General features: G+C 39.2%; 2 protein-coding genes across 2 annotated transcripts in view; both read right to left on the bottom strand.

Annotated features, from left to right (window-relative positions):
- Positions 1-644, bottom strand: part of LOC306910083 (tripartite motif-containing protein 16-like) — an 11,377-nt gene extending 10,733 nt beyond the window's left edge. Inside the window, exon 1 of the mRNA XM_079484306.1 lies at positions 43-644. Coding sequence (XP_079340432.1) covers positions 43-612 — 570 coding nt within the window. The 5' untranslated portion in view covers positions 613-644. The remainder of the gene's footprint in view (positions 1-42) is intronic.
- An 8,599-nt stretch (positions 645-9,243) lies between these two features.
- psmb10 (proteasome 20S subunit beta 10) lies at positions 9,244-13,986 on the bottom strand. Its single transcript, XM_079484751.1, has 8 exons — positions 13,777-13,986; positions 13,306-13,399; positions 11,764-11,861; positions 11,176-11,316; positions 10,797-10,912; positions 10,629-10,687; positions 9,633-9,784; positions 9,244-9,449 (listed from the first exon to the last, which is right to left on the bottom strand). The coding sequence occupies exons 1-8, from the start codon at positions 13,839-13,841 to the stop codon at positions 9,338-9,340; spliced, it is 837 nt and encodes a 278-aa protein (XP_079340877.1). The 5' UTR covers positions 13,842-13,986; the 3' UTR covers positions 9,244-9,337.
- Between the last annotated feature and the right edge of the window lie 356 nt (positions 13,987-14,342).

Here is a 14,342-nt window from a genome sequence, read left to right as displayed (position 1 = left end):
GAACATTAAGAGTCTTCAACAGTGTGTGATTTCAGTTCAGACCTCTGCATCCGTCCTCTGTGCTTCCGCTGAAACTGTGTCGTGGTTTTTATGTTTATCCATCAAACACATCAAACAAATGCACTGCTGATCAGTACGACAGAAAACCTCCAGAAGCTTCTGATGTTGAGGGCAGATCATCTCCTTCAGTTTTCTAGTCACATTCACTATTTTGTGTGAATTTCCAGAGAGAAATTCCTCATGACGTTCAAGATGAGTTTGACAGTAAGACTTCAGACACATCAGACAGGATTTGATGGCTTTGTGTTTTCTTCCAGTACAGACGTCACACTCCACATCTCCAGCTTCAGCGTAACAGACATCAGAAAGTTTGGTCTTCTTCAGTTTCTCCACCATTTCAGCAACCATCACATTCTTCCCTAGAACAGGCCGAGGGCTGAAGGTTTGTCTGCACTGAGGACAGCTGTAGATTCCCGTCTGATCGTCCTGATTCCAGCAGTCTGTGATGCATCTCATACAGTAAGTGTGTCCACAGGGAACAGTCACTGGATCCTTCAGTAGATCCAGACACACTGAACACATGAAGTGATCCTCTGAAAAACCTTCTGCCATTTTACCACAAACACACACGTCAACTCAAGAACACTTTTACTTTCACTTTTCCTGAATGCAGTTTCCTGGTTGTGTGCTTGAGAAAACAGGTGTGTCTGTTTTCTCCTTTAGTAAAGTCATTTGAATGAAGCAAATTGCCAAGATAAACTACAAATACAATTTTAGTGTTTCACATTGATAAGACGTTTACTTCAAAACTAACAAATGAAAGAAGCAAATGTACAACAAGCAATCGCTTTAATGATCCTGTAATATCAGTTTATTGTAGTGTTTTAGTCCTGAGAGACAAGAAACAAAGAGCCTTTTACACTATTAAATATCAATATCTTTGGTGAGACTTTACAGTAAGAGTTAAGTTGATGAATTAACTAACACGAGCTGTCATGAGCTATATGTGTTATTAACAGCATTTATTGATTTTTGTTAATGTTGGTTGATACAAATACAGTCAATCATTGTTTCGTGTGAGCTCATTCTGCATTAACTCATGTTAACAGACAGAAAGTTTGATTTAACAAAATGCATTTTATTGTAAAATAATTGTAGGAGCCAAACTGTGTTAAGGTGTGTTATTTCTTGTTTAACCACTGAGTGGCGCTGTTAACACGGTGGTACATTTTGTATTTAAGTGACCTAGCTACTTTTGTAAGGCAGGTGTGAGACCCAGAAGGGCAAAAAGGTTTTTACCGCAAATGCAAAGTGAAACAACGCAAGCAGCCCACGGATATTGTAAGCTTTTTATGTTTGTAAGTACATTTGATATAATCGGAATACACACGTTGGTGTGGTAGAGCCAGTAATATATATGTTGATGCACACAGGAAATGGTCTGTTTGTTCTTTATGGAGATGAAACAAAGAGGCAAACAACAGTGGATGAGGAAAGCGGGTAAACCGAAAATCCCGGGATCAAACAACTCAGTAGCCTAAAGTATTAGACTTAGCTCCTACATTATTGTAATAAAGTTCCATAGAAGGGAAGGAAGGAGGCGGGAACCGGCGAACATTTAAACAATAAAACTTTAATTAAACAAACAATAAACAAAGAAGTAAAGACCGGCAGCCACCTCACGGTCGACTGCCGGCCATAAAACATACACACAAACTTAACACATGTCCAGGCCCGGTCCTCTCTCGTCAACAGTCCTGCCGGTCGTCCTTTTAAGCTCCCGATCTCCTCTGTGAGAGATGCGGGACTGGTGCGCGCACAGCTGATTGCAACTATCTCTCACGCCCCCGGCCCTGCCTCATGGCTCTCGTCCCGCCTTCCTCACCACATACCCCCATCACCCCTTACAGCGCCTGGGGGTATGCACCGACGAGACGAGGGAACGGAGACTGGAGCCCCAGGAGCGACAGGGACAAGAGATAAAACTGACGTATATGTTGCGTCAGCTATTAGTAAAACTAACAGTGTGGTTAGTTATGTGGAGGTACAAACTGAAAAACAAGTGATTATGCTTACATTTAAAGCATTAGCAGATTGGACAAATTGCAAGTTGCCAGAAAAGCCAAGCTGTATAAAGCAGATAGCATAATAAAATCATTGCAAGGTTATATTAAAATTGGTAACACATTACTTATACAAAGTGCCCTTAAAGAGCTCATTGAGTTATATGATAATGCAAGAAGCATGCACAAGTCTTTGTTGGGTTTACAGTCACCAGATGAACAGGAAAAAACATGAAACTGGGTTTAATGCAAAAATTATGTTTAATGATGAGTGCATTACTGTTGCAAAACAGTGGGGTTTGAGTAATTAAGGTAATGGGTTTAAAAGAGAATGCTGATGTTGATATTATTGATATGGGTCAGCTGTGGCCTGGTGGTTAGAGCGTTGGGATTGTGATCAGAAGGTTCTAATCTCAGTGCCAGCAGGTCATGACTGAAGTGCCCTTGAGGAAGGAACCTTACCCCTGAGTGCTCTGCACTAGCTGCATCTATTGCTAACTGGAAGTGTTAAAGACATTTGAAAAAAGGGCTCTTCTCAAGGATCTGTAAAGTGTCATGAATTCCTACCCAGCAAGCAAGAAGACAAACGGAAATCTGGAAATGGCTTAAACCCTATGGCAAAGGAATACAAACTTGATGCAGGGAAATCAGTTCAACAAGCTCATTACCACCTGGACAAAGAGTTGATGTGCGACCTAAAACAGGTAGCATTACTACAAATCACCAGCATGCTTTCAATATTCAATGGCAGGCAACAGTTATACAAAGAACATCACAGCATACACGTTTTCAAGTACAAAACAAGCAACCAACAGTCTCTGCTGCAACTGGTCCTGATGGAGTATTTGAAACCTTTATAGGCAAAAGGAGATTGCAAGTGCATTGCTTCAACAACAGCATTCAATGTTGCTGCCACCAAGAGATATTCCTACAGTATATTTGATGGAGACTCTCTTCAATATAGATACTTTAAAAAATCTTTCAAAGAAAAGGCCAGTAAAGCAGATTTTTTGTTTTACTTGGAACAATTTACTAATGGACAGCCACAAGACCTGGTACGTAGTTGTCAGCAAATGTTATTTTGGCAATTAATAAAAAATGTCCACTGCTTACATTGAAACGTTTCTAGTTTGGAAACTCTAATCACTACAAACTTATGCTTTATTTTTGCGTTGCTGTTGCAATGCCATGGGGGAGCTTCAGTACATGCAAGAATTGGATATGCTCTCCAGTAATGCTAGGGATAACTGGAGAATAAAAGCCTATAACATAATGGAAACATGTAAAAGACGAGCTAACTTTGTTGATCTTGTTGCATTCATAGACCGCCATGTTCAGATTCTTTCTGACCCTTTGTTTTGTGATATTCAAGAGTCATCATTTGGTGTCACTGGAGTCAAGACACTGACCAGATTCAAGTTACAGTCCAAGGAAAGAATGAAATGAAATACGTTTGTCACTACAGTAGCAAACATAGACTCATGTTTAGGTGTTGGGAGTTCAATATCAGACTTCAAAAAGGCTGATTGCTTATGCAGTTCTGATAATCACCAATTGGAGGAGTGTGATTGGATTGGATTCAATTTATTGTCATTACACACATACAAGTACAGTGTAACGAAATGTAGTAGTGATCAGTTTAATGCAAAAACGCATAAGGAGAAGATATGCTTTCTTGGGGAAAAGGGAGTTTGCTTTGCATGCTTGTGTATTGGACACATGAGCAAGGAGTGTAAAGGGCGACTAAATTGCAAAGTTTGTCATCAAACTCACCCAACAGTACTTCACATTAAAAAGCAACCAGCAGCTGTCAAATAATCAGCGTCTGATAATAAATTTGTTTCTTCCAAAACATGTTGGCATTCAGGGGTCGGAAAAAATGATGTGCATTCTCCATTCTCCCAGTACAAGTTGAATCCATTAAAGGAAACAAGGTCATAAAATCATATGCAGTCTTGGATCCAGGGAGCTCCGCTACATTTTGTTCAGATGGGCTTATGCAAAGGCTGAATATTTCAGGCAAACAGGTGAAATTCTTGCTCAGTACAATGGGGCAGCAAGCTATAGTTCCAGTTTACTCCTTGAATCTTCCTGATGTGCTTACACAGCAGACAATGCCAGTTAGGACTGAAAGTTTGTTAACATCTGAAGATTTGGCAAAATTTCCTTACCTATCAAAGGTGCACATTCCAAACATAAAGGCAAATGTTGACTTGTTGATTGGTACCAATTCCCCAAGATATTGGAATCCTGGGAGATTGTCAACAGCTGTGGGAGTGGTCCATACGCTGTTAGGACAGTGTTAGGAGGGGTTGTCAATGGCCCACTGATTAGAAACAGTAGTGCCTTAGGAATGGCGCCTTCTAACTGCTACAGTGAATCAGATTTCTTTGTGGAAATTGGAAAAAATGTTAATCGATCAATACAATCATGATTTTAATGTAAGTATGGAGAAGGAAATGTCAGGGGAGGACAACAGGTTCATGGAAATTATGGAGCATTCAGCAGTATTGCAAGATGTAAAATATAGTTTGAAGTTGCCCTTTAAGAAATCTATCTGCCTAACAACTTTGCTGTGGCAAAGCAACGGGTCCTTGGTTTAAAGAAAAGGTTTCTTAACAACCGTGTTTTCCACCAGGAATATGCAGAATACATGAATGATTTCATCAGCAAGGGCTATGCAGAACAAGTACCTCAAGAACAGCTGCACTGTGAAATTGGAAAAGTATGGTACATCCCTCATCATGGTGTTCACCATCCAAGAAATGGATCTGTTCGTGTAGTGTTTGACTGTGGATCCACCTTTCAGGGAACATCGTTGAACAACAAACTTCTGACTAACCTGACCAGCCAATTGCTGGGAGTGCTCGCTCGCTTCAGACAAGAACGTGTTGCTTTCATGGGTGACATTCAGGCCATGGTCCAGCAAGTAAAGGTGTCTGAAGAGGACAGATATTTTCATTCCTTTCTTTGGTGGCCAGATGGAAACTTCTCTGAGAGACTTGTACACCTGTTTGGGGCAGTTTTCTCTCCTAGCTGTGCAAGTAATTCACTAAGAAAAACTGCAGATGACAATCAATTAGAGATTCCAGCTCATGTGATTCAATCCGTTAAGCTAAATTTCTACGTGGGTGACTACTTGAAGAGTTCAGTAAATTGCTATTATTTTCTACCGTAGATCATGATGAACTGTCTAAAATCATTAGAATCATCTAAATTTAAATATTTAAATTTATGCATTTGGCAGACGCTTTTATCCAAAGCAACTTACAATGCATTATCCTTTACATTTATACATAGGTATCTGCAATCCCCTGGGATCGAACCCACAACCTTGCGTTGTTAATAACATTAACAACGCAACTGATCCTTCACCGCCCTTTGCACGCTGCTCCCCAGCCAAAAAATACGGATTTTGTCAAGAACAATGAGAGGGAATTCGCAAACCACAAGCTTGCTCTTGACAACCACCTCGAACCTCATGTGTAGCTGGATGAGAACCACATTTTGTTAGAACACCTCAAATTACCTGAAGCCTAGATGATTGGCCAGTCCTGTCACCACCATCCATATCCCTACACCGCGGCAATGCAAGCTCTTCAGTTGCAGTATGGTCAACCCCATCAGCTGCCGCAGACTGAGATCGTTACAGCCCAGAGGTAAAACCCAATGGCGCTCACAATGGTGCTCAAACTCAACAAGATGGAAGCAGCACAGTAAGATGAGGTCTGGTACCTACCCCATGTAGGGGATTCAATGAGGAACAGTATTATTTTAACACTATTCTCCACCAATAGTGTCTTTGTAACACTTTTAATTTATTGGAGTATTTGATATTCAGAAGATCAATAGCCTGAACAAAACATCAGTTTCTTACTTGTAAAGCACCTTTGTCAAAATGATTAATGATGCTCTATGCATCCATTAATAAGACTAAGTATGATACTTGCATGTCTTGCAATAAAGAAACGTCCTGATGCAGTTTGTGGAGGCTCCAGTAGATCTTGGTTGGATGTGATCAGAGAGAACCAGTTGATGCAGAGTGTCTCTATCTGGAAAGACGAGGCGGCAGACTGGCACAAATTTAGGGGTCTGGGTGAAGAGAAAAGAGAGAAAGCACCGCCCGGACGGAAGAGACGGTGGTCTCTTTTAAGCTGTAAGGATGTCACATCATACAGATGTGACCTTTGGAGGGAAAGTTAATTGTCTTTGTCATGCAGCATATGTTTTGCATGTGGAAGCTGATTGGATATTCAGTAAGAAAACTTCTAAGAGTTTAATAAAACTAATATGAAAAGAGTTAATTTTATTTATATAGCGTCTTTCACAATTTGCATTGTTCCAAAGCAGCTTTACAGGGGAAAAACGAAAAACCCAAGAAAGGGTAAAACACACTACATGGTGTGTTATATAATAAATCAAATTATTCTAGTAAATAATATCTAATGTCAGCATCTCCTGGTGGTTTATTTATCATATTTTGCATGAAGTGAATGCTTGGCTGAAAAGATGCATCTTTAATCTAGATTTAAATTGGGCGAGTGTGTCTGATCCTGGAATAATATCAGGAAGGCTATTCCAGAGTTTAGGTGCTACGTATGAGAAAGCTCGACCCCCTTTGGTGGATTTAGTTATTCTAAGTGTTATCAAAAGTCCTGAGTTTTGAGATCTTAGAGAGCGTGATGGGTTGTAGTGTGATAGAAGCTCTGTTAGGTAGGTAGGTAGGGGCTAAACCCTTTAAGGCTTTATAAGTGATTAAAAGAACTTTAAAGTCAATACGATACTTAATGTGTAGCCAGTGAAGGGTTGATAACATTGGGGTTATGTGATGGTATTTTCTGGACCTGGTTAGAACTCTGACAGCTGCGTTCTGAACTAACTGTAGTTTGTTTATTGGTGATGAAGGACAAACACTTAGTAGCACATTACAGTAGTCAAGTCTTGAGGTCATAAATGCATGAATAAGCTTCTCCGCGTCAGCAACACACAGAATATTTCATCATTTGGCAACATTTCTTAGGTGGAAAAAGGCTGTTTTTGTGACATTTGAGATGTGATTTCTAAATGACAGGTTGCTGTCTAATATAACGCCTAGATCTTTTACTGTATTTGCTGGAGTAACAGTATATCCTTCAACTTGCAGTTTATAATCAGAAATATTTGTTTTACGTGTCTTTGGTCCGATAAGTAATATTTCTGTTTTATTAAATTTAAAAGAAGGAAATTACAGGTCATCCAATGTTGTATATCTTCAATGCACTCTGTCAATTTGGATAGCTGGGAGGAATCATCTGGTCTTGATGAGATATATAGCTGAGTATCATCTGCATAGCAATGGAAGCTAATTCCATGTTTTTTAATAATGTTTCCGAGGGGCAGCATGTATATGGAGAACAGCACGGGTCCCAGAACCGATCCCTGAGGTAATCCATCATTTTAATTGGGTTAGATTTAAATGGACAAATTGATGTCTGTCTGACAAGTAAGATCTAAACCATTGTAGTGCCTGTCCCTCAATACAGGTATAATTGTGTAAGCGATCTAGAAGTATGTTATGGTCTACGGTATCGAACGCAGCACTAAGGTCAAGCAGGACCAGGAGTGAGATGTTAGCAGCTCATAGACCCCAAACATAATCTACGTATCATCTTGGTTAAATGAGTTGCTAGAAATCTATCGCCGCTGCAATATCGTTGCCTTCAGGAGGGATTCTGACTTCGAGGAATTCAGTCGTAATCCCGCAGACGGTAGCCTCGCACCATTGGCTCCTCAGCCAAGCGCACTAACCAGATGTCCGAACCTACGGTTCTTCTCGTACTGAGCAGGATTACTGTCGCAACAACAGGGCATCAGTAGGATAAAACTAACCTGTCTCACGACGGTCATTGGCCTTTTAAAAGTGTAATCGGAGATGATAGGTTCTCAAATCAAACCCCATTTCGTCAGTCTCAACACAATCTCTTGTTCTCTCCATCAGGGAACTGAGGTTACATCCGTAACAAAGTCGTTTTCTACATAGCCTAGAATCTTCCTACATACTGTAAAAAACATTCTATAATCTCAAAATATAATCCCAATTTCCTTGATTTGTCCCCTTACTTAATGCCCTGGTGTTGTCTATCCTGTGCTGGTTCATTTTGATTTGTGTTTGAAGCAATTTTAGTTTAGATTTACATTTACATTTATTCATTTGGCAGAAGCGACTTACAAGTAGTTTTCTACAGTGACACATTACTGCAGAGCAATCAGGGGTAAAGTGTCTTGCTCAAGGGCCCTTCAGTCATGACCTGCTGGCACTGAGATTAGAACCGGCAACCTTCTGATCACAAGACCAACACTCTAACCACCAGGCCACAGCTGTTTAACGCCTAAAGATGCCGTCAGGTGTCGACGCCAACTGACGTCAACTTGCACAGGAAGCAAATGTGTCTGAGAGTGCAAGTGCAGTTCTGCAGAAAGACCTTCTCGGTTAGTCTGAGCAGCACTGCTGCGTTAGCTTCTTGTGAGCTATGGGTAAAATACAATTATTTAAGTGACATTTTAAAATGTACGTTTATGAAGAACATATGAACACATAAGATTGATGTAACATACATACCAGAATTTCTGGATCAACATCTACTTAACGATAAAAAAATATCATTCTTTTTGAATGACCATGGTTTTATTATAGTAAGTAACTAAAACCTTAAGAACATGGTTTGTTTGATTTCTCATGCCATAGCCTCGATTTTGTACTATTTTATGAGTTCTAGCAACATAATTCGTAATGCAATGTGGTAAGAATTGCAATCAGGCGCTATAAAGAGTACCTATTAGAAGTTTCGAGAGGGGAGGCCCTGTCCCAAATGGTGCACTTAATGTGGACTTGCAGTCTCGTGGATTTAAATTTCGCGAAAGAAACAACGTTCAAACATCACAAACAGACAAATTGGTTTAATCATTTGTAAATATAATGTCATCTATGTAATTAAAAGACATACTTATATTTAATTTGAGAGTTTGTTATCTGGGAATTATGAACCTGCAAATGTTGTGACTGGCCAATCAGAATCAAGCATTCCAACGAGCCTATGATAAACTGAGATTAAATATAGCAGGCATTTATGTATGCTTTCCTGCCATCGTGTTACCATGATACCCATTTTTTGTGCATGGCTATAAATAAAGAGCAAGAAACGCCAGAGCAAAGGATCTTTAATGTTACCAAGCAAACTGTATAAAATGATATTTTGTTTTAAATGAAGGACTGATCAAGCACAGATGCTCCTGGCTTATTCTGTGTCCATCACCTGAACCGATTCTTCCACAAGATCCAGTGTTAATGGAGTTACAGTCTCTGTGAGAACTGCTGTAGTGCCTGGCTTGTATCTGTATGTGCCTTCCCTGTTGCATTGGAAAATAAAAATAAGCCGTTATTAAAACAAGTGTAATGTAAATTCAGAAGGTTAATGCACGTTAAATTCAAATTTTTTATTATTAATGACATTTTTCACAATAGTCATAATTAAATATTTTAAAGAAATGATTAGTTCTGTATGGCATAAGGCATTGGCCTGTGTGTCTTACTTCTGTCCTTTCTGAGCGGGCTGGTCGTATCCCCTCAGATAATCGACACCTTTCTCAGTGATGACACACAGGTCTACATTGCTGCCAGATCCCAGATCACAAAAGATTCCTGCAGTGATGGCATCTCTCATCAGCTGCTTTCCTTCCTCCAGCTGTTCATTCCATACAGTTGATGTACATATGGGTTTGACAAACAGGAACAGAAAGTGTACGATTGAGGATTGGGATTCTAAAAATGGTATAAATGTACTTTTAAATGTACGAAAGACGAAGGATATTAAGGGCAGTTCCAGGTTCAGTGGATATTCAAGATTTTGTAAACGTGTAACTACTGGAATATTACATCAATTTGATCAAATTAACGATATTACTGGAGATAAAGGTCAGAAAACAGGATAGGACTTCTGGCAGGTAAAAGTTTTAAACTGACATCATTTCCTAATAAAAGAGTTTTCAGGAACCGCAAGCATTCAAGGATCTTTAGAGTAATGTTGATGCTTATTAGGTCTGCAACATCTACACATCCTTTAGGTCTTCCAGTCTTTTAGGGTTCTCTGCAGACCATAAGGCTCTTCAATCATTTAAACAGTGTTTGTTATTGCAAAATGACACTTTTCAGCAGTTTCATGAAGAATGTTATATCTGCTCTGTGTCGCTCTAAATGACAAAGTAATTGAAATCAATGCAATAAAGACTCAAGGAAGTGTGACACGATCCTGTGGTTTCCAGGCAAATCTGACCCAACAACTCAAAATATTATCACTGTAGATTTATTGTAGTGAAACTTTTAAAACAAGAACATGGTTTTCAGATTTTGTTATAGGCATTTGTCGATTTTTTCTTGTGTTTTGTTCCACAGCTGTTAATAAGTCATATATGATAGAAACAACATGATTTATGACAGAATATTCATTTTTGGGTGATCTACTGCAGCAACATTACATAAAATCAAATCGAAACTATTGTGCATTAACAGTAAAAAAAAACAAGTCTCACCTCCATGTTTGGCTTATATCGATCTTCAAATACTGAAACAGCAGCAGCCGCTCCAGACCCTGAAATATCAATGCCATTCTGTTAAACTGTTAATATTCAACAATATATTGACGTAAATGAACTAGATATTTCATAACTGCACGCGCACACACACATAACAAAGCGTACCCATGGTAAGGAAAGGAAGCTTATCATATGAGCCATGTGGGTAGACGCTGTAGAGCTGCGGACCATTTACATCCACACCTCCCACGATAAGAGAGGAACCGATGTGCCCCTGATACCTACGGAATGAAAAGAAACAATGAACGTTCCTCATATAACACAAAGCTTGTATAACCTCTCTACTGCAGCACCAATTTCTGAATGAGCGCTGAGTTTATAATTCAAACCACTATAGAGCACAACTGAGTGCTTGTTATGCAGCTTTGGTTATACAAGATTTTTACTTTCACACTTTCTCAGAAAAAAATATTTGAAAAGAATGAAACCAGCAAAACGAGTTAAATCTCAAAGTATTAATCATTTTGGCAGCACAATTTACTACCTGAACAGCATCTGTTTAAGCTGCCGCGTCACGGTGACTACGAGAGGAGGACGTCCGGTGCTGAGCGAATGCAGTTCCACATTTGATGACATCATCTGTGTTGTGACTTCAGCATCTGCGGCCACACCTGCACCACAACAGCTACAAAACAATAACAGCAAGACCTTCAAGTCGCCAGTTGCGGTACAATCAACTTTCGATCAAGACGTCAGGTTAGGGATGCACCGATAACACTTTTTAAGGATCGAGTATGATACCGATACTTTTTCCCTGGTACTCACCGATACCGACACCGATGCTAGTTTTTTTTTGTTTGTGGCAATTTTCTAAGAACAACACAATGAGACTAATGAACATATCAGCATCTTAATCTTTAACAACTTCAACTCATATTATGAAAAAATAAATCAATCTTATGTGCTTATCAAAAATTTTCAAAGCCAAAATTCGGGTATCGGTCTGTGGTATCGGGGAATTTTTACGAGTACGAGTACATGAGCTTGGCATCGGGCCCAATACTGATACTGGTATCGGTGCATCCCTACATCAGGTCGGTCAATAAGAAACCAAATGATGTGATACACTCACTAGATTTTGGGGGCAATGTAGTGGATCTTCATGCAGTTCTTATCAGCAACGACCATATCGTCCGTGGCCCTGGTGTCTGCTCCTAAAATCACTCCATCCTAAAATATTTCACATTTCATTTTAGAATATAATTCAACATTCCTTTAAGCGACACTACATAGGGTTGGCCTCCTTGTCACCATCTTAGTTTGTCATTGCTACTGCAGGTGATGTGCGGAGGTATTTTCTTTGCGCGAGTTTTGATTCGGCACTGCTCAACTGTGCGGATGAGTCTGGTGTTTTGAGTCGTGGCCTGTGACAGTTCACCGGTGAGAATCTTCACTGTACATCAATAGCGCATAATAAACACAGATAACATGGCAGATGATATGACACGAAACAAATAAGGACATAAATAGACCCAAATAGTGCAAATGGAGGCTGTGTTGAAGTGTTTTGTTATTATTTTGGGTGCTGGGTCATTTCCATACCCCCGTTGTGTTATCTCTCATGGAAACTATCGTAATGCGAGATGGACAGAAGATCCCTGAACTGATCTTAAATGCTGACAAGTACGGTCATAAATCATTGTACATCATACAACTATATATACTATATGCAAAGCCTTGCCATCATATCCGGGATATAAGTCTGTATTTGAGTGAAATCACAGGCTTTACTTATCCCCACTTATGTGGGGAGGTCATTCTACATCACATGAGGTCCCCAGATAATACTAATCCGGTGCGAATAGGCCTCAAATTACATTTATCATAATGAACATAACAAAGGGAGTAAGAACAACCGATGAAACTGTACCCGTCTGTATTAACACAACAGGGGAGCTACGGGAAAGACGACCCGATAGGGCAAATTACCAACCATAGTTACAAGCTTTCCGTAGTGAATCCTGCAAGGGTAGTGACACAGTTTTATACTCCGTTCTTTCATGTACTTGCTCAATAATTGGTTTTAGCATGGTTTTAACATGTTGACAAATTATTAACAAATACAACAAATGAAACTGTAGTCAGTGTTAGCTTTATTTCCTGCAAGTTTTTCGATGCATTTTTTTATATTCAGAACAAATCATATGAACTAATATGCTGTTGTTTGCCTTTTTGCCAAAGAAGTTTGTCTAATAGAAATACGCCAGCCCTTGACTCCACTTATAGCCACTATACTGTACACTATACTGTACGAGTTACATTTACAGTATTTACATTTGATGATCTAGAGCAGTGGTTCCCAAACTGGGGACCGGGAAAAAAAAGATTTTGTGACATTTTATCAAATATAGATATTTAACAAAGTTTATGCTATCAAACATTAGAAAAACAAGACCACCAACCAAAAGAATTGATGCTCCAGCACAGTATAGCTGAATAGCTTTTGGTTTATGACAATTCTAAGGTAAGACGACAAGTCTTTCACTGGGGGGCTGCAAAGCGATGCACTCTACAAAGGGTGCCTTACAACAAAAAACACTGATCTAGAGATCTGACTGAATTATTTTATTCACAACTTACATAACCACATATATTACCATTTGACACGACAGACCTTAAATATGATGCCAGCGATGGTGGTGCCAGTCTTCCTGGCTTTTGGTGCACTGTAACCCGTCTCGCATAAGCTTGTCTCCAGAACAGCATTTCTATGAAAGACACATTTGGACTTGTTTACATATGTCTAGGCATGTTAGTTATCAGCTTCATTATGCCCATGCACACTCATCAAAATCATGTTTGAAATTTCGCAGATTTAAATAAACCTTGGGATTCTTATCCTGCAAACATGCATTACAATTTAAAGCAATGGATTATTGTCCAGAGTTGTATCATGTTTAAAATTGTTGCGTGTTCCCTAGAGACGGTTTGATCTAAAATAACAGTATTGGGAGTGTTTAGAGAAAGAAGAGAGAGAGAGAGTTTCTTATAGCCTACATTAGGTCTATGTTTTTATCATTTACCGAATCGCATAGAGATAAGAATCGCTGTTTACAGGCCTGTGACATTTATCGAAACGTCTCACCTGCGCGTGTTTTCAAAAGAAAATCCTCCACTCGGGCTCTGCCACTTCCTCGATGTGTTCAGCATCTTTCACGCGATGTTTCAAGTGACTTCAGGCTCAAGTAAACACAGGAGTCGATCAGTCTTATGCGTTTCCTCGTCTGTTAGAGAAAATGTCCGTGAGTCAGAGACTTCAATGGCCGAACACTTTTATTCTTTCACTTTCACTTCTGACACATGATCGCTTCCCACCTTCATTCGCTCCAATGAATTCACTGCACAGGACTACAGTTTAAAGTCATTAAGTTATTCATTTATAATAATGAAGTTATATCAAATACAGGAAATAACTGGGATTTTCACAAATATACTTACACTTACAAGTAATAAGTTTATAAGTTGCTTTGCGTGTCCTTAATAAAACACTGAACAATAAACTTGAAAACATCACTGAATATTTGGACATTTTGGGGCTTCAAAAAAATAAATAATACGTTTATAAATAAATAAAATGTGCATAAGTTGTGATATAATGTTAATACTGAAACAAAAGTAACATTTACAGGAAAGGACTCAAAATCGTTAAAC

The sequence above is a fragment of the Barbatula barbatula genome (genome assembly GCF_947034865.1).
Source record: "Barbatula barbatula genome assembly, chromosome: 21".
Classification (NCBI taxonomy): domain Eukaryota; kingdom Metazoa; phylum Chordata; class Actinopteri; order Cypriniformes; family Nemacheilidae; genus Barbatula; species Barbatula barbatula.
This window is presented reverse-complemented; position numbering and strand designations above follow the sequence as displayed.